General features: G+C 44.4%; 1 protein-coding gene across 1 annotated transcript in view; it reads right to left on the reverse strand.

Annotated features, from left to right (window-relative positions):
- LOC143927813 (inter-alpha-trypsin inhibitor heavy chain H3-like) overlaps positions 1 to 21,589 on the reverse strand; it is a 357,183-nt gene extending 335,594 nt beyond the window's left edge. The window contains exons 1-3 of the mRNA XM_077452197.1: positions 21,490 to 21,589; positions 6,844 to 6,861; positions 1,422 to 1,588 (exon numbers count right to left, since the gene is read on the reverse strand). Coding sequence (XP_077308323.1) covers positions 1,422 to 1,588; positions 6,844 to 6,861; positions 21,490 to 21,582 — 278 coding nt within the window. The 5' untranslated portion in view covers positions 21,583 to 21,589. The remainder of the gene's footprint in view (positions 1 to 1,421; positions 1,589 to 6,843; positions 6,862 to 21,489) is intronic.
- Positions 21,590 to 25,131: the final 3,542 nt, after the last annotated feature.

Raw genomic sequence — 25,131 nt, forward strand, 5'->3', positions numbered from 1 at the left:
CTCACGCGAAGAGACAGGAAGGAATCACTCTGCGGCGCCAGGGGGAAGACACTACAGAGGACGCACTGGCTGGGACTTAAGCCAGCACAAGGAGCGGGCACGGAAGAGGCACTCTTCCGCACCCGAAATACAAGAAATAGTTCCTCCCCTCCTGCCTCGGTGTTTCGCTGGAGGATTTTTTTTTTATGACATATCTGTTCAGGTTGCGGGCCCCTCTGCTGGCCGGGCCCGGTATAGCAGGGCCAGTTGTACTGGCCTATCAGTGGCCTATCAGGTCCTCTTTACCCCTTCAGATGTGTCTAGTATATCCAGAGTCTGAGGTTATACAAGCTCACAGTGGCAGTGATAGCCATGAGTTGGTTTTAGTTTTGTTTCAGCCACCACCTGGCTTTACTGTAAAGGTGATCTGGGAACAGCCTCTTCACTATTATGTGACTCACGAGGTGCCCTTCCCCCTCAATGGATCTTGGGCCCTCATGCTCCTCCTGGAGCCCTGGACCACAAAAAACTCTATCAGGATGGTAAGTGGGAGGAGGTTGGGGAGCATCTGCTCCCTTATTTCTTCTGCCGTCTGTGAACCTGAAAGGGCTAAGGTTCAGAGCTGTCAAAATCCCATGTAAATTGCTAAGTCATTGCCAAATCAAAAGGCCCATAGCTGCAATGTAATAGTTACTGTATTATAAAGTTGAGGAACAGTGGCGGTTGGTGGTAATTTTCTCTGGGGGGGTCAGCAAACAGTAACACACACACTCCCCCCTGATCAGTTGGTGGGCAGCGCTTCTCTCAGGCTCTCAGGCTTCATCAGCGGCTTCCTCTGCTCGGCAGCGGCTTCCCCTTCCTCTGCTCGGAGGCGGCTTTCCCTTCCCCTGCTCTCTACTAACATCACGGTGACTTCTGTTTCCTCCCTTCTCCTTGTGGCCAATTGGGACTTTTCTCTTTTTGGCCAATCAATAAGCGAGTCTCAGGCCCGCTTCTGATTGGCTGGATTGAGGATCAGTTTCAATAGTAAATATACATTTTCTGTTGTAACACCTGGGTGGGCTCATGGTGCAATGCTCTGCTCCACGAGCCCACCCTCATTTCATACATATTAGAGGTGCTTCGGAAAAATACCCCCTGCCGTTGTAATTCATACGCCCGGCGTCCTGAAAGGGGCCGGATGCATGAATAGTGGGTGGCGCCCGTGGATCATAAAGCATGAATAGGGGATGGCGGCCATGGATCATAGATCTTGAATAGGGGTTGGCAGCCATGGATAGAGGGGGCAGCGCCCATGCGCCCCTAATGCACGGGCCGCCACCATTGAGGAACAGGGCTCTACATGGCTAGTATGTACAGATTCCTTTCTGTGAGATGCTGTTTTATCTTATGTAATTTTCTTATTCAAAATTTAAAGACATGGAGACATTTGGAGTACTTACATGCTGAAGTTTGAAATGAAGGCACTTTTTGGCAGGTCAACATCGAAGAAGACTTCTTTTGATACATTTCCTCGATTAACAGCTCTGCTTGTAATGACATTATGAGCGAAACGAGATGTCACCTTAGTGTTGATATCTACGCTGTAGACTTCTATATCACCAGCAGGCTAAATAATGCACACAATAATGAATGAGTAAATCAATGCCTTGTGTAAATATACAAAATATTTTAAGGTTGGCTAAATTAATGTATATTATTTTGCAATTGATACCTTCCCAAGGTTCACATCATTTATCAATCCCAGGAAGATTAGGTTTGAATGAGAATACATGCAAAAATAGGCTATAATAAGCTCCAATTTTTAGAAGAAAAAGAAACAGTTTTTTGTTAGTGTAAATATTATTTGAAAGTTTAAACGTTTATATATTGATTATTTTACATATTGATTCAGATTGCTCATATAAAAGCCTTAGTTTACAAATAAATATTTAATAAATGATTAATCCATGCATCTGTGTAGCGTGTGCTGTTATGGCCTTATTTATAAAGTGGTGAATATAAAATTCACCAGAAATTCATTATAGGTGTATCTTCCTAATAAATGTGCTTTAAATTACAATAATTGATTCACCTACAGTGAATGGTAAATGTTAGATTGACTGCTTTACAATTACTCCCCATATGTATTGGGCTGTCTGAAACCCAATACTAGTTCTGCACTTGCTAAATGGTTCAGCAGATTATTATCCTCCTAAAGTGGTTATAAAGCATAAACTTTTTTTTACCTTAAAACATTCCTTGCATTAAGGTAAAAAATGCTTAGGTAGTAATATCTCCCTTTGCCCTCCTAATACTTACCTGAGCCCTCATTGGATCCAGCGCTGTGCCCATCTGCAGCAGCTCTCTCCCCTTACTTCCGGGTCTCACCAGTTTGTTGAAGCAGCGGGAGCCATTAGCTCCCCCTGCTGTCAATCAAAGCCAGTGAGGAGGGAGCTGGGGGGGAGGGCCAAGCCCTACTGTCTGTTTCTATAGATGCAAGCATTTTTACCTTACAATGGGCTACAGGAAAGTAATTTGCACAATTCTCTCATCAACATAGACAGTGCTGACAGGGGAGTCCCTCCTGCCGAGACATTAAGTTCCACCTGGGGAGCCATGCTCGCTGAGAGAAGACAATTATTATTGCTTGCAGCTATAGCAAATAGTAAATGCGGCAGGCTTCTTGTACCCAAGTTGATCAATCGATCTACTTGGTACATTTAGCCTGCCCACACATAGCAGGAACTGGCCTAGACTCAAGCCATCTATGGCCCGCCTAAGAGGTAGTTCATTTGGGAGGTCAGATATCTCCCCTACAGCCTTGCCTATTCAGCACAGAGTGAGTGAGTGGATGATGGAAAAAAAAGAGGGCTTCCTGTAGCTGTTACGAAGTAGGAGGTTAGTGCTAACAGTCAGTGTGAGGTGGGAAACAGCTTGATAAGCATAGGGTTGTACAATTTTCTGTGTTGCCTGTTTTGCCTCATTGCCGAGGTTAAGCTCTTTTTGTAGCATAGCATAGCTACACACAGCCACTATCTGCAGAGTGTGTATCTGGCTACTGTGTTTCAGTTCTGACCTGTGAAATTCCCTGGTGAGAAAGGCAGCACAGTTGCAGTAGCCAGCTACACACTGCGCAGATCATGGCTGTGTGCAAGGGAATGCAATCTCAGCTATGTCCTCTGTGAGGAGAAGGAGCTCTGGAGTAGCCAGCTAAACACTGTGCAGGCCATAGCTGTGTGTAAGGGAATGCAATCTCAGCTATGTGCTGTATGAGGAGAAGGAGATCTGCTGCCTGTACTCAGGCTGTGTGCAGTACAGGGATGAGAAAAGGAGCTCTGCCAAGTGCCCTTCTAACGGTGTCCTCTGTCCTCTCTCTTGCCAGCAGTAACCCCCGTCCTCTGCCCTACCATTGGTGACCACTATCCTCTATCCTGCAGGTGGTTACCCCTGTCCTTCCAGCAGTTACCCCTGTCCTTTACAATGCAGGCCCCTGTCCTCCGCCCTGCTGACCCCTGTCCTCCACCCTGCTGACCCCTGTCCTCCACCCTGCTGACCCCTGTCCTCCACCCTTCTGACCCCTGTCCTCCACCCTACTGCCCCCTGTCTTCTGTCCTACTGACCCCCTGTACACTGCCCTACTGATTCCTGTACACTGTCCTGCTGACTCCATGTACACTGCCCTGCTGCCCCATGTCCTCTGCTCTGCTGAGTCTTATACACTGCCCTACAAACTAATAGCCTCTGCACACTGCCTTATAAACTGCTGACCCTATCCTCTGCCCTGCTGACCCCCTGTACACTGCCCTGCTGCCCTCCCATCTATGCCCCTTTGACATTTTTTTACTACACCCCCACCAAGGCTAGATCAGGCCCTATTCTTTACTAACCTTTTGCTGAACAAAGATGTTTTTGTTTCTTTTTGGCTGTGATAACAAGGACTTTGATTTCACAAGACTATAGTTCTAACGCCCGTTTTCACACTTGTACACACCCTTGTAGTAGGCAGGGTTGCTAACAAATTTTTTTTGCTAGGTGGTAACTAGCCTGGCTGATTGATAGGGGATTCACTGGCTTTTCCCTAACTCTGAATTTGATGCAACTCCCTCTTCTGTCACTAGATGGCATTGTTGTCTATGGCATTAGAATGACCAGGGCATGGTGAATTCAGACTATGAGTGGGTGGGTTGTCTCAGCCAATTAGCAGGGGTTTCTTTAGTCCCTTGGCCTGCTGGAGGAGCCTGTTTATTTGGGAAGAGTCAGGTGATCAGGGTTCTGTGCCCCTGTACACGTGGGTGGACATGTGTTATAAGGCATCGGGTTGCTAGGCCAGAAACCTGAGGCCTACCCTGGGAGCACCTGCTTGCTAGACTGTCTGAGGCCTATCCATGTTTGAGAGCAGCAGCGTGGGGTTGGGGCTTTCGGGCCGGAAGCCCAACCAAGTTGCAGAGGTTCCACCGGACGGGGGAACCGCATCGTTGCCAGAGGTGAGGGAGAAGCAGTTGCCACATGGGACGACCACTCCTGTTACCAGAGGCAAGTGAAGATCAAGGTCAGAGATAAAGGATATCAGAGGCTAATTATGGAAGTCTGAAGAAGTACCAGAGCAGCCTTTTCACCAGCCAGGGTATGGTGAACAAGTGGGAAAGTTTCAGCAGAGTGCCATGCCAGAACCCAGTGGGTTAGCAGGGGTGACGCTTGAGGAGAATACAGCGGGTTAGCTGTGGAGGAGCTCAGGGAATCTAGTGATGTCTGGGATCTTGAAGTCTAGTGAGAGACCGGGAGCTCATTGAGTGAAGATCTACAGTAGGATACTGTAAGATGTGAGAGAAGATCGATAACGGGTTACTGTGATTTACGTGTATGGATTGCTATTGACTGTTCAAAGTTTAGTTGCCATAGGAGACAGCAGTTCTACAAATACAGTTGCTGCATCCAGCTTAAAGGCCCTCTATCTGTATAGCTGTCTGCCTATTATTTTTGTCTCAGAGTCTGCCAATTAATATTTCATCTGTCTAAGAGTGTCCTGGCACTAACCCTCTCTCCACCAGTTCTGTTAAGAGATAAAAAAACTTTTTCTTGCATTCCAAAAAGTGACTGGCACCCATGTTTTCAACTTGCAATACACCCACCATGCCTAATAACCCACACTACAAGGAAGGATGTCAGCTCTCTCTGACTGGAGATCACCATCAGGCCTTTGGAGATCGGACATGCCGCTACACACTATATAACACTGATAAGGTATAACATTATGACCACCCACCATGAGCCATCGGGGCATTGATTCCACTAGGCCTATAAAGGTATGCTGTGGTATCTAACCAGGGCCATCTTTAAGGCAGGGCAAAAGGGGCAGCTGCCCTGGGCCTTGTCATTGTTGTGGGGCCCAAAGCAGCTGCCTCATACTTGCCAAATATGCCAGTTTAAATTCCCTTGTCCTTCGAAGTATTAGTCCTGTGCTGTGTCCCAATATCTCAGTGTGAAGTGCTGGTACTAATGCTGCCCAGCTCTGCCCTATTGTTGTGTACAGATGACTCACCTGCAGACCCTGTGTTTACATGTAAATAACAGGCATACATATGTAAATTGTGGCGGCATTCATAAGTAAGTAGCTGCGGCCAGCGACATTGATATGTAAATAAAGGTGGCATTCATATGTACATCATGCCCCCCTGCAGTGAGGACATGATGTGCTGTAACCTCTAGTAACCAATCAGTGAGCAGTAATACTGTACCATAATCTCTAGCAACCAATTAACAAGCAGAAATCATTTGCTGTAACCTCTAGCAACTAATCAGTGAGCTGAAATGTGTGCTGTAACCTCTAGCAACCAGTCAGTAAGCAGTAATGATATGCTGTAACCACTGACAACCAATCGCAATTGCTGCCTGATCTGATATAGTAAACTGATTTTAAGTCTAGCTGCTATTTCTTGTATGTCTCAGAGCAGATGGAGAGTGAAATTGAATGGGGGGGGGCCCAAGAAATTTTTTGCCCAGGGTCAAATCAATATTAAAGACGGCCCTGTATCTAGCATCATAAGTAGCAGATCCTTTAAGTCCTGTAAGTTGCGAGGTGAGGCCTCCATGGATCAGACTTGTTTTGCCAGCACACCCGACATACTTCAAACTCAGTATTGTGTTCCTCAAACCATTCTTGATTCAGATTAGGTCACCATTGCTCCTGTGGTCCAGCTCTGATGCTCACATGCCCATTATAGGTGCTTTCGGCTGTGTACGTGCATCAGCATGGCCACCCTGACCATTTTTTTTTGGCTATGTAGCCCCATACACAACAAACTGCAATGCACCGTGTGTTCTATTGGAAGCAGTATAAACCTTTTCAGCAATTTGAGCTACAGTAGCTCTTCCAGTGGATCAAGCTACAAAGGCTAGCCTTCATTCCCATGTGCATCAATAAGCCTTGGTCACCTATGACCCTGTCGTTGGTTCACCAGTTTTCATTCCTTGGACTACTTTTGGTAGGCTTTGACCACTGCAGGTTGGCAACATTCCACAAGAGCTGCATAAGGGAGCTGCTCTGACCCAGTTGTCTAGCTTTTACAGTTTGGTCCTTGTCAAAGTCGTTCAAATCCTCATGCTTGCCCATTTTGTTTGCTTTAAACACATCAACTTCAGGGAGAACATGTTCACTTGCTGTCTAATATATCCTAACACATGGCTTGCTAAGGGGGCACCCACAGAGAAGGAGGAGCAGACTACGCTGGTGGGGAACTCCAGAAGAGGAGGTAAGGGACCACTCTGTGGAATACTATTGTACAGAGTAGGCAAGTAAAACTTTTTTTTTATTTTAATAAAAAAAAAAAAAAAAAATTGCCTTTACAACCACTTTACTCCCTATTTTTCTTCCTTTATTCTTACCTTTTCAGTGGATCTCTTCTGTAATAAAAGCACAAAAAAGAAAATATTGTTATACATTGCAAATTGTAACAGAAAATGTCATAAAATTAGATAGAGTGAATGTTTTCTTATTTTAGTTGGAACAAAGAGTAATGTGCAAAGAGAACATCATAGTAACTAATCAGATTTAAATTTTCTGCAGTCTGATCACGATAGGAAGAGTTACACTTACTTTGTGTATGGTCACCAAAAACAGGTACAGGACTATAAAAATTAAAATCACTGGGATTCTAACCTTTACCTAAGCCTACCCAAATTTAAATGTTTGTAGTTCAAGTTAATAGACCAAAGCTGTTACATAAGAAGAAGAGTGAGAAAACTCAAAGCAGCTATATGGCATTGAAAAAACTGAGAGAACCTTACCACACATATTCTTTTCCACTTTTATGTCATTTTTCTGTGTTGTATTGATCAGCATCAGGATATCATTGTTCAGTGGTATGCTGACATCTAGTTTTAGTTTTCAGACATTACAACTTGTTTACTTATGTGATTTTGTATCTCTACCCTTCCTGTTTAGTGCTAGTTAGTTCAGTCTTAGCCTGATCCACCCTGTTTCTTCTATGTTCCGTTAGTGAACTTGTATATGGCCATCTTTATACAAGTACATATAAAGGAGCGGAGGGAGACACTCAGTTGTCAGGCCTCGTGCACATCTCCACATAGCAAAAACTCACATTCCCGCATGCATTTGTTTTGGGTGTTTTGGGGCATTTTCACTTGTCATGCATAGGGCAGTCCATTCGCTTGAATGGGCTGCTCTACATGCAACAATCGCCCCAGAGAAGCTCCAGAACCTTTTTTGGAGCCGTGCATGGTGTGTTACCGCAGTTTGTGGTGCGTTTGCTGCACTTGGGGAGCCTTTAACATATAATGACAACACAAACACAATGCACAGTTGCAGTGTGTTTCTGGAACAAATGGAGAAGCGCACATTTTCTGTGCAGCTTTCCATGTGTTCGGAAACACACAGATGTGAATGGAGCCTCATTGTTCTTGTGTAAACGCACCAATTTCTCTTTTACGCCTCACTCACACCTAGAGTAGTGGGAGCGCATGTTTATTGGCTAATTTTTCCAGTGGCACACATAGGGCAGCCCTTTGATTTCAATGGGTTGCGCTACACATGGCAAAGTAGCTCATGGGACATTTTGCTGATGTGGGTTGCACTTTTTTTATTGAATGTTTCACTATGTTTGTCTCTTGAGTTTTCACATGGCAAAATATGTGTTTGCTTTTGTGTTTAGTGTGCCGTTTATTATTGGCACCAAAAGCGCAACTAGTTCATGTTAGGTGTATAAAGGTGGCTATGCACTATAAAATCTGATTGTACAATCTCCTTTAGATTTACCAAAACAATATAATGGGAGGACACACCTATTTATCCAATCACTCTGTATCCAATCAGGCAGGCACTACATAATTCATGGCAGATCTAAAAGAGATTGTACAATTAGATTGTATAGTGTATAGTAAGCTTTACAGAATGCAGTACACACTTCTGCTTTTTTCAATAATACAGCTCTATCCACATAGGTTGTTATGTGATCTTGCATTCCCTGCACACTCCAAAATACCAAATCAACAATCTATGCAAGATGAAATTAACCCCCCTGGCGGTATTCCCAAGTCTGACTCGGTGTGGAGATTTTATACCAAAAGCGGTAACCCCGAGCCAGACTCGGGACCGCATCGCTGAATGCAGGATAAGGTTACTTACCTTGTCCCCTGGATCCAGCGATGTCCCCCCGCTGTGCGAGCGAGCAGTGCTCCGCTTGATCTATCATGGAGCCGATCTCCGTTCCCGTTGCGACGCACGCGGATGGAGAACAGCGCCAAATTCAAAAAGTAAAACACACAGTATACATACAGTATAATGTAATCTTACAGATTACATTGCTGTATGTAATTATTTCACATCCCCTTTGTCCCTAGTGTTCTGCCCAGTGTCCTGCATGCAGTTTTATAATATAAAAACTGTTCTTTATGCCTGGAAACTGGAGATTGTCCATAGCAACCAAAACTGTCCCTTTACATCAAAAATGGTTTTAGACCAGCTAGAAAACAGTGATAATAAATTAGAATTACTCGCAGAATTGAGGGGTAGCAATTTGTGGGGAGATCCGTCATCAAATACTGAAAAGTAATGACAGTGACAATTCTGCAACTGAGCAAATTTCAGTGTTTTTGATTTGATTACATTATTGAATAATTTTTATTATTTTTATATTATTATTTGGTATAATTATTTATAGTTATTTATTATATTATAATTTATGATTTCATTTTTCAAACTTTACCATACCCGGGATGTCTGGTTTGGACAGATTTAAGTGAGTTATTCCTAAGCCCTTGTATACACGGTCGGACATTCCGACGGAAAATGTCTGATCGGACCGTGTTGTCAGATAATCCGACTGTGTGTGGGCTCCATCGGACTGTTTTCCATCTGAATATCCGACGGACAAAGTTTTAGAGCTGGGCTATAAAACTTTCCGACAACATGATCCGTTCGGACTTTGTCCGATTGTGTGTAGAGAGAGTGCCACGCGTGCTCATATCAAATTCCTAGACCAAAGCTATTGGCTACTAGCCTGAACGTAGTCCCGTCTTAACGAAATAACGTCGTACCGTTACGTACGATCGGATTTTCCGACCGTGTGTGCGCAACACAAGTTTTGGACAAAATCCGTCGGACAAAATCTGACGGATTTTTTTGTCGGAATGTCCAACCATATGTACAAGGGCTAAGAATTACAGGACTACAATATAAAATGCCAAATTTTCATGCAAAATAATTGTACCACTTTCAGCACCTAAAATCTGAAATAATCATACCGCCAGGGAGGTTAAGAAAAAAATGGATGTCTGTGTATTTAGCGAGAACAGTGTTCATTGATTAATTATGCTGGAAAACTGTGCACCTGGGGGTGGGTGGTAGTGATCTGCTAGAAGGGGGGAAGGCAGCCACAGGGGTGTGCTAAGGAAGTCAGCTGATTAATTCCTTCCTGTGTCTAACTAAGTTCTCTATCTGATGTCTACAAGTGATGAAGCTTTCTAGAAAATACAGCAATGGCTCAGATAAAGCCTTATTCTGTAAATTAAAGAAATCTTATATTTTTTTTGTAACAGGTGTACATAGGGGAGCTGGAATTTACAAAAAAAAGAAGGTGAACGTAGCCTTTAATCAAGCTATAAGTGTCCTAATAAGCTGCAGCTAACATCAATATATGCTTCCACAAATAGAATAAATAACATCAATAAAGACTAGCGCTGCTGATGATTATATAAAAAAAATCTGTAATCAGTGCTCCTAACAGTGGCGGCCCCTCCATTAGGGGCGCGCGGTCGCCGCCCCCATCCATGTGTCCAGTCCCCTGATCTACATGCAGGGCACCGGACGCATGGATTCCAATGTTTTTTTTTTTTTTTCTTGAAGCATGTGATTAGAGCCAGGGGCTCTAATAGGCTTCAAAAAAGGGTGGGCTCGGGGCGCAGAGCTCTGCGCCATAAGCCCATCCAGTTGTGTGACAATAGCAAATGAATATTCGCTATTGTAACATTGATTCTCCTCCCAGCCAATCAGGAAGTGGGTCATGAGACCCGTCACCTCACTGGCCAAAAGGAGATCCGATCGGATTGGTCGTCAGGAGGAGATGTAGGGGAAGTGAAGAAGCAGCCGGAGAGAACAGCCCAAAGAGAAGCCAACGCCGCCTGAAGGGTAAGTGCGGGGCCCCTACTACTGACTGACCCACCGCCACTGGCTCCTAATGTGGCTAATAAGCCCAATAATCTACAATGTATCAATCAGTGAAAATACACATGTGAATGCACATAATAAATAAAATTCCTAATTAATCATAAAATAAATAATTCAGGCCACGAAACAATGTAAAGTTCTTCAGTAAATATCTTCAAATAAAATGCTTGAATTCTTCCATGATAATATGCCTCACACCACTGTGAATTAGATAATATTCCTAACATGAGGGTTCTCCAAAACATTTCCGCACTTTTTAAGTTTTATATATGTTAGAAGGCCAGTATGGTGGCCTGAATTTATGGGAGGAGCCCGGAGGGGTAATTAATCAGCCCGTTCAGCTGTGTTCCTTGTCGGCCAGTATGGTGGCCGGAATTTATGGGAGGAGCCCGGAGGGGTATTTAATCAGCCCATTCTGCTGTGTTCCTTGTCGGTTCCTGTGTGCGATAGTTACTACGTCACAGATCTAGGGCCGACTATTCGAGACCATTCGATAGAGTGAGTGCAGTGTTCGTGAGTTCCGTGTTCGTTAAAAGTCCTGTCTTTGTCCTCGTGTTACAGTCTGTTTTGTCGTCGTGAGCATTCGTGTATTTGTCTGAGTGTTGCATACTCGAAAACTTGCCGGTGTCGTACAACGCATCTGGTCCGGCTGTCGCAGGTAGGGCTTCGGCTCCCATTTTCTCATTTCATGTTGTTTCATGTCACTAAACTGTGATGCGTTGAACTCACGAACCACTCACTGAAATGTCACCATCGTTTTTCCGATATTGTTGCACGCTCCTTCTCGAAAGAAATCGTGGTCACCCGTTCATGACACCTCATCGAGCATTTCATTTTCAAACCTTCCGCATACCGACTAAATCACTGGTCTCTACGTCCGAATCGTTCGGATCATTTCGAAAATTCCCAAACAGACGTTCTAAGTTCTAACTAACCGGAGAATTTAAATCATTTCATTCATTTCGATCATTTCAATCATTTCAATGATTTCGATCATTTCAATGATTTCATTTCATTTCATTTCATTTCAGTCACGAGTCGCGCTCCGATTCGAATCTAGTCGCATCTCCGATGCACCGATTCGCTCCGGTGTGCCCCAGTTGTCGGCCTCATTTCAATACATGCTCCAGAGATGGAATCGTTCGCAGGTTCAGGCACGGTTTTCGATTCTTGTCTTTGTCATGGCATATAATTTCTGGTCACCTATCACGCCCCGTTACGAATCCAGTCGCATTATACCGATGCACCGCTTCGCCTCGGTACGCCCAGTTGTTTGGCCTCATTTCTATACATGCTCCAGAGATAGATTCTTTACCGAATCGGTGGGCCAGTCATTGATTCCGGTCTCTGTCATGGTGTGTCACTTATTACGCTCCAATTAGAATCCTGTCGCAGTTACATGCACCGATTCGTTCCGGTGTGCCCAGCTGCTTCGCCTCATTTCAGTACATGCTCCAGAGACAGGGTTCACCGTTGATTCTTGAGCGCAGCCGTTGATCCCTGTCTTTGTCATGGCATTATTTAGTTTCATCTATCACGCTCCGACACCAATAGTCACGCCTGTGCACTAATTCGTCTCAGCGTGCCCCAGGACAGGCCTCATTTCAGTACATGCTCCAGAGAACAGGGTCACTGTCGATTCTTGAGCGCAGCCGTTGATCCCTGTCTTTGTCATGGGTATCATTTCGTTTCACCTATCACGCTCCGACACAAATAGTCACGCCTATGCTCTAATTCGTCTCGGCGTGCCCCAGGACTGGCCTCATTTCAGTACATGCTCCAGAGTCCGTTTTGTGCTCAGTCGCAGAGACAGGGTTCACCGTTGATTCTTGAGTGCAGCCGTTGTTCCCTGTCTTTGTCATGGGTATCATTCCGTTTCACCTATCACGCTCCGACACGAATAGTCACGCCTGTGCACTAATTCGTCTCGGCGTGCCCCAGGACAGGCCTCATTTCAGTACATTCTCCAGAGAACAGGGTCACTGTCGATTTTTGAGCGCAGCCGTTGATCCCTGTCTTTGTCATGGGTATCATTTCGTTTCACCTATCACGCTCCGACACAAATAGTCACGCCTATGCTCTAATTCGTCTCGGCGTGCCCCAGGACTGGCCTCATTTCAGTACATGCTCCAGAGTCTGTTTCGTGCTCAGTCGCAAATTTACGGCATGGCGATTTGGGCCTCTATCATGGCGGATTCACTTATTTCACTCATTTAACTGTCACCTCCTGCACCTCGGTTCAAACCCAGTTGTTTTACAAGTTCGGGTTCTAGCCAAGGGGCCGTGCTCATTTGGCCTCATTTCACTAATTGCCTCATTTCAGTACATGCTCCAGAGTCCGGCTCGCTGTCAGTTGCGCCGGCGACACGACCGACCTGCGCTTCTATCATGGCAGATTCTCACCTAAAGCCAACATTTCATTTTGTGTTTGTTCGTCTCATTTCATGGCAACATTTCATTTGTGTTGTTTGTCTCATTTCACTTCATTTCATTTCATTTAAAAAAAAAAAAAGGAAAAAGGAAAAAAAAGGAAAAAAAAAAAATAGGAAAGGAAAAAAAAAAAGTTGAAAAAAAAAAAAAGAAAAGTAAGAAAAACAAAACAAAAAACATTTCATTGTGTTTGTTTGTCTCATTTCATTTCATTTCATTTCAATGCTCACCACTCCCATTGGAGTCACCATTTGCCCAGTTGTCTGTGACAGGTATGGAGTTCTCAACTGGTTTTACTTTCGTGTTTGCAGGTCAGTCGAGTCCAGTAGCACCCCCCATGCACTGATTCGTCTAGGCATGCCCCAGTTGTCTTGACCTCATTTCGCTCTGTGCTCCACAGTTCAAACTCATCGTTAATCACAACGTACCAATTCTTGTCTATATCACTGCAAACATTTCATTTATTTCATTTCACATACTCATCGCTTACCGAGTCAAATCCACTCAAAACCAGCAACGCATTGATCCGCACCCGTCATTTCAGCCTTATGGGTATAACTCTACAATTCATATCGGATTCATTTCATATACTCCGCGGTCGTTTGTGTCAGATTTATCACATATAACCAATTCATAGGATTCATTTCACACCTACATCCGATTCATATCGGATTCATTTCGCACACATCTAAGTACAACTTTGTGTAAGTTGTTGCTAGCACGCATCCAATCACAAACGTCCTGCAGTCACCGCAAGCACACCCAGGCATAACTCCCTGCAATCGTGGCAGACTCACATCCAAGCATAAACTTCTTGCAATCGTTGCAAGCACGCATCCAAGCATAGACTTCTTGCAATGGTTGCTAGCACACATCCTAGCATAAAACTTTGCAGTTGTCGCTAGCAAGCCCCAGGCACAAACATATTACTATCCTTGCTAGCAAGCAGTTCTGGCTGGCTCAGTGCATTGCTGGGTAAGGCCTGGATACTTTCCTAACGTATGTAGTATAACAGGGTGCTATATTGTAGGTAGGTTGATCCAGGGAGAAATCTGATTGCCTCTTGAGGGATCAGGAAGGAATTTTTTCCCCTGCTGTAGCTAATTAGAGCATGCTCTGCGGGTTTTTTTTGCCTTCCTCTGGATCAGCTGTGGGTATAGCATTGGGTGTGTCAGGTTGTGCAATGTTGTTTGTCTAAATTGTTGATTTTGTAGTGGGCTGGGTGGACTTTTGTTTTTTCAACCTAGCTAACTATGCATCCTAGCATAACTTCTTGCAATCGTAGAAAGCATGCATCCTGGCATAAACTTCTTCAGTCTTCGCAAGCACATGCAGTCATACTGCTCACAGCCACTACAAACACATCTCCAGTGATGTTAACTCCCTTGCTATCGTTGTAAGCACACATTTAAGCGCAACACTTGCTATCACGGCTAGGCGCGCAACTTAGCATAACTTGTAATCGCTGCAAGCACTTTTTATGGCACTCAGCCACACATCATTTTCAGCGGTACTCATTTGGCCACTTAGCCCCAGTGACATTTTTCATACGAGCCACTCGCCGTTCCGGACGGTCATTTCTCCCTTTGGGCAGTTGAGTTCAGCTTCCGTTCTACACCAGATGTCAAGTTGCCACACGCAGCTGGCTTCTTCTCATAACACTATCAGGCTATATCTAGCCAGCATCCGACATTTCTATCCTTACAGGACCCCGGTGAGCCGTCTCTGTTTACGGCCCATACAGTAAGATCCCCTCTAACTGGTATCCAGAAGCATCAGCCCGTAGCTAATGCTAAACGCTTGCCCATCACAAAACTGCCATCTTTAGGGACAGGTAGAATATCCTCGCACGCCAGTTTCCCCCTTGACAAGCTGACCCTATCAGGTCAGTTTTTCAAACACTTCACCCACACACAGGGGTATACCTAGAAGCAGCTTCAGTCTGTTTCGAGAATGGTCAGTTCTGCAATATGGTCGTTCCCCAGGGTTGATCTTTATGTCATGCATCCTCGTCTTCCCCTCCCAGATTCAGGACCCCTGTCAGATCCTTAATCTGGATGCCGCGGATCTTTCAATGTCAGAAGTTCCGTGCTACGTAGATCGGTATATCAATGTTCATACCATCTATCTCGCCCTATCACCCCAGGTAGTGTCAGATGTAGCGACCATCACAGGCTTCGCTGCAATTTTTGGCCACCATTGGTACACAGGACCACGGCCTCCACAAATATTCTTAAACCCCGGGTTTACCCGGATTTCCTCTCTCTTTAGCTACACCCCTTCATGGCAGCTCTGTCCCATAATAACAGCCGCACAGCTCTGGGGTCGTTGCTCGACAGGGCGAACTATGGCCTTCGCCACCGACAACCAGCAGGGATTATTGCAAAGATAGGTCTAAGTCCTTAGCAGTCATGTCCTTCCTGTGTAGGCTGGTATAGCTGTCATTATAAATTCAGTTAAAGTTGACTGTACATTGTTCCTGGGCTGGAGCAATCTCGCAGCAGATGCGTTGTCGTGTTTAACTGGAGCCGATCCAGTATCAGCCGTTATCCTTGAGGGTCTTCAAAAATTCCTGACACACCACTCCTGTGAAACTTCTAACATCAGGCAGATACTGGCCTTTATCTCTTACTGTCATACCCAGCTAGCCCCATCCCATAACACTATTCGGCTATACCTAGCTGGCATGCAACATTTCTTGTCCTGGCGGGACCCCACAAACCTTCTTTATCCATGTCCCATGCTATTTGAACCATGCTACGTGAAGTCCAGGAACTCCAACCGGTGGTCGGTGCCAAATGCTTACCCGGACGGGTGACATCCTTAAGGGTATACCGACCATCCTGACTACCTCTTCATTTGGTCTCTCCCCTAGCATGGTCCTACAGGCAGCCAGGTGTTGGCCTACTAAAAGGTCCCTGCGACTTGGAAAGTTCACCTGCGGCAATCCAGCAGGCCAAGAGCTACGTAGACGCTACTTAGCCTGCTACAAAGATCACTTTGTACTTCACCTATCGGTTTCTAAAGAGCAGCAAGTAGGCTCCAGGGTAGACATCCACTTTACAGAATCGATAATAGCGGGTGTCCAGTTGCCACACTCAACCAACCGTTGACACTACTCTCCCAACAGTCGGACTCCAGTCCCCTTCTTCCTTTCTCGTCAAGGCCTTTAGTACTGGTCAGTTTATGAAACACATCAGGGTACTTCTACGCAACTTTCACCTGAATCCTATCCGGTACTCCCGTCACTCCTTCCGCATTGGGGCAGCCTCAGCAGCATTCCGTCATGGGGTCCCAGACCATGTCATTGAAAGGCTAGGCAGGTAGGAGTCTGCCTGCTTCGCCCAGTACAGCCACAACCCTTACGTGGAAATGGCTCAGGCATTTATTAAACTCACTCAATGATCAAACTCAATTAATAAAGAACTATCCCCTACCGGAATGTTTTTGCCCCCTTATTTTGGTATACCGTACGTTAGACCAAGGCACACTTTCAGGTCTATTTCAAGTGGTGAGTTTATGTTAACCCTGTTTGTCATCCTTATCTGTACCGGACATAGGGCTCTGAACCATAAGTTAGAAGGCCAGTATGGTGGCCGGAATTTATGGGAGGAGCCCGGAGGGGTAATTAATCAGCCCATTCAGCTGTGTTCCTTGTCGGCCAGTATGGTGGCCGGAATTTATGGGAGGAGCTGGGAGGGGTATTTAATCAGCCCATTCTGCTGTGTTCCTTGTCGGTTCCTGTGTGCGATACCCACCCTCCCATCCCCTGTGCAGAATTTTTTTAATTTATATATATATAAGTGCGGAAACATTTTTAAAATGATTTTAATTGACTAAAATGTCCTGGAGATTTCGTCGACTAAATACGACTAAAACGAAAACAATTGTCGAAGACTAAAATGGGACTAAAGACTAAATCTAAATCGAAATTAGCTGCCAAAATTAACACTGCTGGTACCCTCCTAAAATAGAATGTATTTACGTGTCTCACTTCTCTTACAAATGCCCAAAACAAGCCCTTAACTTTCTGTTTCAATATTTTTTTTATTGAAAAGTTGAATAAACAGGAATAAACAAGAGACTACAATCTGCTCCTTGTGCGCCCTCGCAGGGCCTACAAAGCATGAATGTAAAACCAAAGGGCCAGCCATCACATTATACTTATAATAAACAGAAGAAAAAAGAGGGAATATGAGTAGGGGATGGTATCGAGACTGGTTCCAGAACCAGGCAACTCGTTCCCTCGTCGTTTCCGGAGGGCAGGCCCTTCTTCCACCACCCCCTCCTACGGGGGGCAGCAGAATTCGTTAGCAATGGGAGAGGTTACAAAGAAAAGTGAAGAAAAATAGGGAACAAAAGAAGAAAAGATAGAGAGACAAGAAGGGGAAGGAAGGGGGGGGGACGTTCGGGTGTGGGTGCCTCGCCAAGAGGAGTCAGACCAAGCCCAGGCATGCAGCTTGGAGTGCGGGGAACTCATAGGAGATCCACGGCTCCCAGATTTTTAGAAATTTAGCATGAGAATCATAAACAATACTGGACATACGTTCCTGAAGTAACATTGCAGTCATGCGGGTTTTAACACCTTGAAAATCTACCCGTTGGGACTTCCAGGCTTGGGCAATGGTCCGCTTGGCCGCTATAAATAGATAAGTAGCCAACTTCTGTTGAGGGCCCCGCAAACCAGGTACCGGGCAATGTAGGAGAGCTAGCTTAGGGTCCCTTCGGATGGTTAGGTGGAAAAGTGTCTGCAGCAAACCAAAAATCCTAGACCAGAACCCCACCAGCCTTGGGCAAGCCCACCATGTATGCATAACATCACCTCGCTGTCCACAGTTGCGGAAGCACCTGTCCGTACTCCCAGGGAAAGCCGGAGCTGTGCGGGCAGGTACCCAATACCATTGGAGCATTACTTTATATGCAGCCTCCAGGGTATTTGTGTTGAACGAGCATTTGGTGATTGTTTTCCAGGCCCTGCTCCAGTCCTCTGAATCCACTGGGGTCTGAAGGTCCTTTTCCCATTGAGTCATATAAGAGAGGGGTGCTGATGGCGAACGGCTATTCAGGGAGGCATAAATAGCCGAAATAAGGCCTGGGGACCCTGGGGCGTGTTGGCATGAGTGTTCAAAAAAAGTTTTTTGGAAGGGGTAGGTGAACCTGCGGCGCAACGCTGCAATCCAGTGCTTTAATTGGATAAAGTGATAATGTTCGCTAGCCAGCGCCCCTTTTGTTTCCCGGATACTCTCCCAGGAGGGGAATAGGCGTGAGGAAAGGAAATTTTGGACTCATGGGTAGCCATGTGAGGACCACCAGGAAAATGCCTGGGGCTCCTCCAGACCCGGGGGGAAAAGAGGGTTATGGGTGATGGGAAGTAGGGGTAGAAAGGGGGACATCAGATTGCTGGAAAAGCGAACTGAGTCCCACACCTGCTGACTATGTAGGAGCATGGGGCTGAGGCAGGGAGGGCGCAGATTTCTGGGGAGCCAAAGGAGTGCCTGAAATGCACAAGGGTCACAGCCAGGCACCTCCAGGAGCACCCACAGAGGAACATCCGTGGTTGCATGGAGCATAGTCAACGGAGCGATCTGGGCCGCTGTGTAGTATTTAGAGATATTAGGGACCCCCAGGCCTCCCCGGAGAGCCCTTAACTTTCTAAATTAGACTAGTGGGCAGGTTTATGCAAATCTTTATTTTATGCCTCTTAGCCAACTGTATATTTAGAACTAATCATTTATAGTACAAATACAGACAATTAGTAAAAGTAAAAGGTATCATGTATGTTACAACATAGTACTGCATATTATTATATAGTATAACAGAGACTGCCTTGTTATCAGAGAGACTATCAAATTTAACCACTTTCAGACCGGACCAATTTGCTGGTCAAAGACCAGACAACTTTTTGCGATTCGGCACTGCGTCGCTTTAACTGACAATTGCGCGGTCGTGCGACGTGGCTCCCAAACAAAATTGACGTCCTTTTTTTCCCACAAATAGAGCTTTCTTTTGGTGGTATTTGATCACCCCTGCGGTTTTTATTTTTTGCGCTATAAACAAAAATAGAGCGACAATTTTGAAAAAAACGCATTATTTTTTACTTTTTGTTATAATAAATATCCCCCAAAAATATATAAAAAAAACTTTTTTTTCCCTCAGTTTAGGCCGATACGTATTCTTCTACATATTTTTGGTAAAAAAAAATCGCAATAAGCGATTATTGATTGGTTTGCGCAAAAGTTATAGCGTTTAGAAAATAGGGATAGTTTTATAGCATTTTTATTAATAATTTTTTATTATTTTTTTTTACTAGTAATGGCGGCGATCAGCGATTTTTATTGTGACTGCGACATTGTGGGGGAGCCATCGGACATTTCTGACACATTTTTGGGACCATTGTCATTTATACAGTAATCACTGCTATATAAAGGCAGTGATTCCTGTGTAAATGACACTGGCAGTGAAGGGGTTAACCAGTGGGTGGCAGTGTAGGGGTTAAGTGTTCCTAGGGGTGTGTTACTAACTGTGGGGGGGTTGGGCTTTCATTTAGTGAACACTGATCTCTGCTCCAATCACATGGAGCAGAGATCAGCGTCACTAGTTGCTAGGCAGAATGGAGAAATGTTGTTTACAACGGCACTTCTCCATTCGGCCGCTCCGTGAGACGATCGCGGGGATGTCCGTGGCAATCGAGTCCGCGGGTCCCGCGACCGGACTCATGGGGGTCCCGACCAGCGCGGGAGCGTGCCGCCGGCGGCGCGCTCCCGATGGCACGGCGGCAAATTTAAAAAGGGACGTACATGTACGCCCATTTGCCTGCCCGTGCCTGCCCGTGCCATTCTGTTGTGCGCTGGTCGGCAAGTGGTTAAAGCAGAGTTCCACCCGAAAGTGGAACTTCCACTTGTTGTACTCCTCCCCCCCCCCCCTTAGGGTATCCTGTTCCCAATTCTGGGAGCTTTAGCCGCAGATATTGACGTCTTCGTCTGTGCTCCCTCCTCCTCCCTCCTTTTAATTTTTTCAGGTGTAGGCGGACCTCCACTTTAAGGACTATAGGCTCAATTCACAAAGCTACAACACAATGATAGAGATCTTTATTTTAGGTATGTGGATGTAATTTTTAAACCTAATTGGACTCAAATAAAAATAACTGTCATTTGCAAAAATAAGCATTTTTTCCTGGTATGCTAGCTTTGTGATTTAAAGTGGTATGAAATACCGATTGGAAACTTGTAACACAGGTAAGCTCATAAAAAAGCTTACCTGTAGGTTCCAGGAATATCTCCTAAATGTGCACCGTTTAGAAGATATTTACGTTTTTTTCAGCTGGTGATGTCATCAGTGCATTGGCTCTAAAGAGATGACAAGCTCATGCCTTCCCTGCAGAGCTTTATTCTGCCGCCGTGACTCCCATGCTCAAGTGTAGGAGTAACATCACCATAGCTTGGCCATTCAAACAGCCTAAACCCACAAACAGAGAAGGAAGATAAGGTAAAGATGAAAGCCCTGTCTGCGGTGATGGTGTGCCACTGGAGAACTTCATTTTAGGGCATGTCTTTTATAATGTGCTAGTGCGCAATGCATTATGCCCTTAAATAGCAGGGAGATTTTTTTTTTTTAAATGGAAGAGTTCACTACCACTTTAAGTGATATGTCACAGAATCTGAAATGTGAGAGTCATTATCCTGTTATAAAGACTGACAACTTAGCAATGCTTTCATATAAGAGTCTAACATAGTGGTGGTCAATCAGCTTCTAAGGCTTGGTTCACACCTATGCAGGTTGCAGTTTGCATATTCCAGGTGTATTTTGCATTTTTCAATACACATTTTTGATCCATTTAAGTCTATGGAACCAAAAATCCCCCCAAAAATCCCTGGCCCTTTCTGTAAAATGTGAACGTCAACCATAAGAAACCATGTTAAATGGACTGTAATGTGTTTCTGCAAAACTGAAAACACACTAAAAAATGCTTACGTGTGATCCAGGACTAAGTTTAGTTTGTACAATTAAGCTTTAGTAATAAAACCAGGAAGCTGAATGGTCTCTATACAGAGCTGCACCAGGTTTTGTGTGCTCCAGTTTTAGTAAATCCCTATCATAGTGTATGACATTACCATCTTATACTCAACATACACATGGAAGGTTGTCTCTAGCCCAGCCTACCCAATTGCCCTTTGGTTTTGTTAAAATTACATATCCTCAGAATTCACACAACAGAGCCAGAGATATCTGAAGAAGAACTTTATAATCTATTTCATTACCATTTCAAAGTGTTGGTAATATCATCTGCCACGCCAATAATGAATGAAAGATATGCCCATGGTCTAGAGAAGCCGAAACTTAGCAAAAGCAGTCTCCCACCCAATTTGAAAGCAGAGCATCGGCATTTTCTACTTATCAGAAAAAGAAGATGCATTTACCTGAATTTTTCTGAGTCCTTCAATCACAAAATCACTGTTAACTGGAGTAAGAGCACAAAACAGCAAAGCGCAAACTAGCTGTAGACCAGCCATGTTTACAATGTGCTTTTTCCTGTTTAGAACACCAGCATGCCATCCAATATTTTAGTTCAAGTTAATAAATAATAGGAAATCAAATATTGCTAAACACCAGAATTCTTAAATGCCAGATAAACTCATACTTTAAAAAAAAGATACATATAATTCTTCCCAGTGGTCATCAAACCAATGTTCTGTGAGCTGTAGATAAAACAATCATCAGCAGGGGCTCCCTATGCCCAGAAAGTTATTTCAATGGTTCCACTATGTTCAGAAAGTTGATAATGGCGGCTCTACACTATGCCTTTGTGTAGGCAGGTGTTGGCAGAAAACTATTGGGGTCTACATTTTTCCCATATTATGGGATCCAGATGACCATCTTGGGAGGCCAGCATCCCCCATTAGACGTCAAAATCCAGCAATATTTGTGCAGCCATCTTGATACAGAAGTACTTAAATAGCAGTTTCTTCAATATTCAGCACAACTGAAGTGTGGCAGTAGGTAAATGATAGAGCCCTGTTTGTTAGGGAGAAAGTAGGAGCAGTTTTTGGGAGGGGTACTTCACAAGGAGGGAAAGAGTAGTGGTTCTGAGGAAGCCCGCTAGATTGCAAAATGGACGAAACATGCTAACTGCGGGGTTCACACCATGGGACCCTGAGGTCTCACCGTTACCCCTTAATGGCAATGCCAGTGCCATAACTGGTCACTGTGAAAGGCAAAAACAGCATCCACCACCACGCATGCTTGGACGAAGGCTGGGACAGGAGTATTGCAAATTCATGTTCACAACGTCTGCAGCTTGTATTGGACGAACAACACCCCCCTGCTAAGTGGACCTGGACATGTGAGCTGCCGAGATTGATTCACTTTTGGGATTGCTGATAAATGAGCTGTGAGTTCCCTCCTGCACATACACTGACACCATGTCTCTAGCAATGCCTGGTGATGTCCCACATAGCCCTATCTCCTGCACTGGTGAAGGAGTTGGATGCAACAGCGTGGATTTGTATATCATTGGCCCGACAAAATATCAGTTTGTAAATGGATAGAAAACTGGTTAAAAGACAGAATTCAGAGAGTAGTGGTTAATGATTCTTACTCTGAATGGTCTAAGGTTATCAGTGGTGTACCCCAAGCTTCAGTGTTGGGACCCTTACTTTTTAAAATCTTTATAAATGATACTGGGTTTGGGATCAAAAGTAACATTTCCGTCTTTGCAGATGACACCAAGCTATGCAGTGGAATAACGTCCTTACAGGATGTCTCCAATTTACAAGCCGACCTCAATGCTCTGTCTAATTGGGCGACTATGTGGCAGATGAGGTTTAATGTTGAGAAATGTAAAGTTATGCACTTGGGGGCTAAGAATATGCATGCATCATACATTTTAGGGGGAGTACAACTGGGGGGATCCATAGTGGAGAAAGATCTGGGGGTTTTGGTAGATCATAAGCTCAATAATAGCATGCAATGCCAAGTTGCGGTTTCAAAAGTGAGCAAAGTCCTTTCCTGTATTAAGAGAGGTATGGACTCCAGAGAGAGAGATATAATTTTGCCCCTGTACAAATCATTAGTAAGTCCTCATCTGGAATATGCAGTTCAGTTTTGGGCACCAGTTCTCAAAAAGGATATCGGGGAACTGGAGAAAGTGCAGAGAAGGGCAACCAAACTGATAAGAGGCATGGAGGAACTCAGCTATGAGGAAAGATTAGAGGAACTGAATTTATTCACTCTTGATAAGAGGAGGTTAAGGGGGGATATGATCAACATGTACAAATATAAAGAATATACAATATTGAATATAATATACTGTTGGGTGTCATATCACATTTATTGCTGCTGCCTATTTTTGTTAGTTTTGTCTATTTTACACTATTTTTCCTAGCGCAATTTACATTTTTTCTATCATGTACAAATATATAAGGGGTCCATATAGTGAACTTGGTGTCAAGTTATTCACTTTACAGTCAACAAAGAGGACAAGGGGGCACTCTTTACATCTAGAGGAAAAGAGATTTAATCTCCAACGGAAAGGTTTCTTCACAGTAAGAGCTGTGAAATTGTGGAATAGACTCCCTGCAGAGGTGGTTCTGGCCAGCTCACTGGATTGCTTTAAGAAGGGCCTGGATTATTTTCTAAGTGTACATAATATAACTGGGTACTAACATTTATATGTAAAGTTGATCAGGGGAAAATCCGATTTCCTCTCGGGGGATCAGGAAGGAATTTTTTCCCCTGCTTTAGCAAATTGGATCATGCTCTGCCTGCTGGGGTTTTTTGCCTTCCTCTGGATCAACTGTGGGTATAGAATTGGGTATATGGGATTGTATGATATTTTTTTTGTGGTTGAACTAGATGGACTTGTGTCTTTTTTCAACCTGACTAACTATGTAACTATGTAACTATGACTGACAAATTTTTATCGGGTATACTGTGAGCCCCTCCTGTGTCCATGATCCTACAGTAGAACTGAGTCAGATTTATCTACATGACTCGTAACTTTGAGTGACGTGGAAGTTTTTACTTTTTGCTATAATAAATATTACCAAAAAATATATTAAAAAAACATTTTTTTATGCCTATACATATTCTTCTACATATTTTTGGTTAAAAAAAAATTGCAATCGGCTTTTATTGATTGGTTTGCGCAAAAGTTATTGCGTCTACAAAATAGGGGATACTTTTATGGCATTTTTACTAATATTTTTTTTTTTACTAGTATTGGCAGTGATCAGCGACTTTTTATCGTAACTACGACATTATGGCGGACAGATCGGACATTTTTGGTGCTATTTTGGGACCATTCACATTTATACAGCGATCAGTGTGATTAAAAATGAATTGATTACTGTGTAAATGTGACTGGCAGTGAAGAGGTTAACCACTAGGTGGCACTGTAGGGGTTAAGTGTGTCCTAGGGAGTGATGGGCTATGTGTGACACGACACTGATCACCACTCCCGATTACAGGGAGCTGTGATCAGTGTCCTGTCCCTAGGCAGAATGGGCAAATGCTTGTTTACATCAACATTTCCCTGTTCTTCCTCTCCGTGGGACGATCGCAGGTACCCCCACGACCAAGAGTCCGCGGGAGCCAGAACACACTCATGGAAGTCACGGTAAAATGCTTCTCAAAGGAAAGCGTACAGGTACGTTAATCTGCCTGTACGTGTCTTTCTGCCGAAGTATATCAGCGTGAGCCCAACGACAAGCCGTTAAAGGGGTTAAAGAGGTTCGTGTTTTTTCAAAAAACACCTGTCAGTGACCGCATATTGTTTTAGCAGCCACATAGCGCCGCTAAAATTACGATAAATCGCCACTAAATATAGCAGCGCTTTACCGCCAGCACACGCAATGCCCCAGTGTGAAAGCAGCCTAATGCCACGTACACACGAGCGGACTGTATGGCGTACTTAGTTCGTCATACAATCCGACGGACAGTCCGTCGTACTTTCCACTGAACGGACTTGACCACACACGGATGCACAAACAGTCCGTCGAAAGCTTGCGCGATGACGTGTACAGCACGTACGACGGGACTAGAAATAGGAAGTCCAAGACACA

This window comes from Lithobates pipiens, unplaced genomic scaffold (assembly GCF_037356315.1).
Source record: "Lithobates pipiens isolate NorthernLeopardFrog02 unplaced genomic scaffold, aLitPip1_a1.2 Scaffold_23, whole genome shotgun sequence".
In the NCBI taxonomy this organism is placed as follows: domain Eukaryota; kingdom Metazoa; phylum Chordata; class Amphibia; order Anura; family Ranidae; genus Lithobates; species Lithobates pipiens.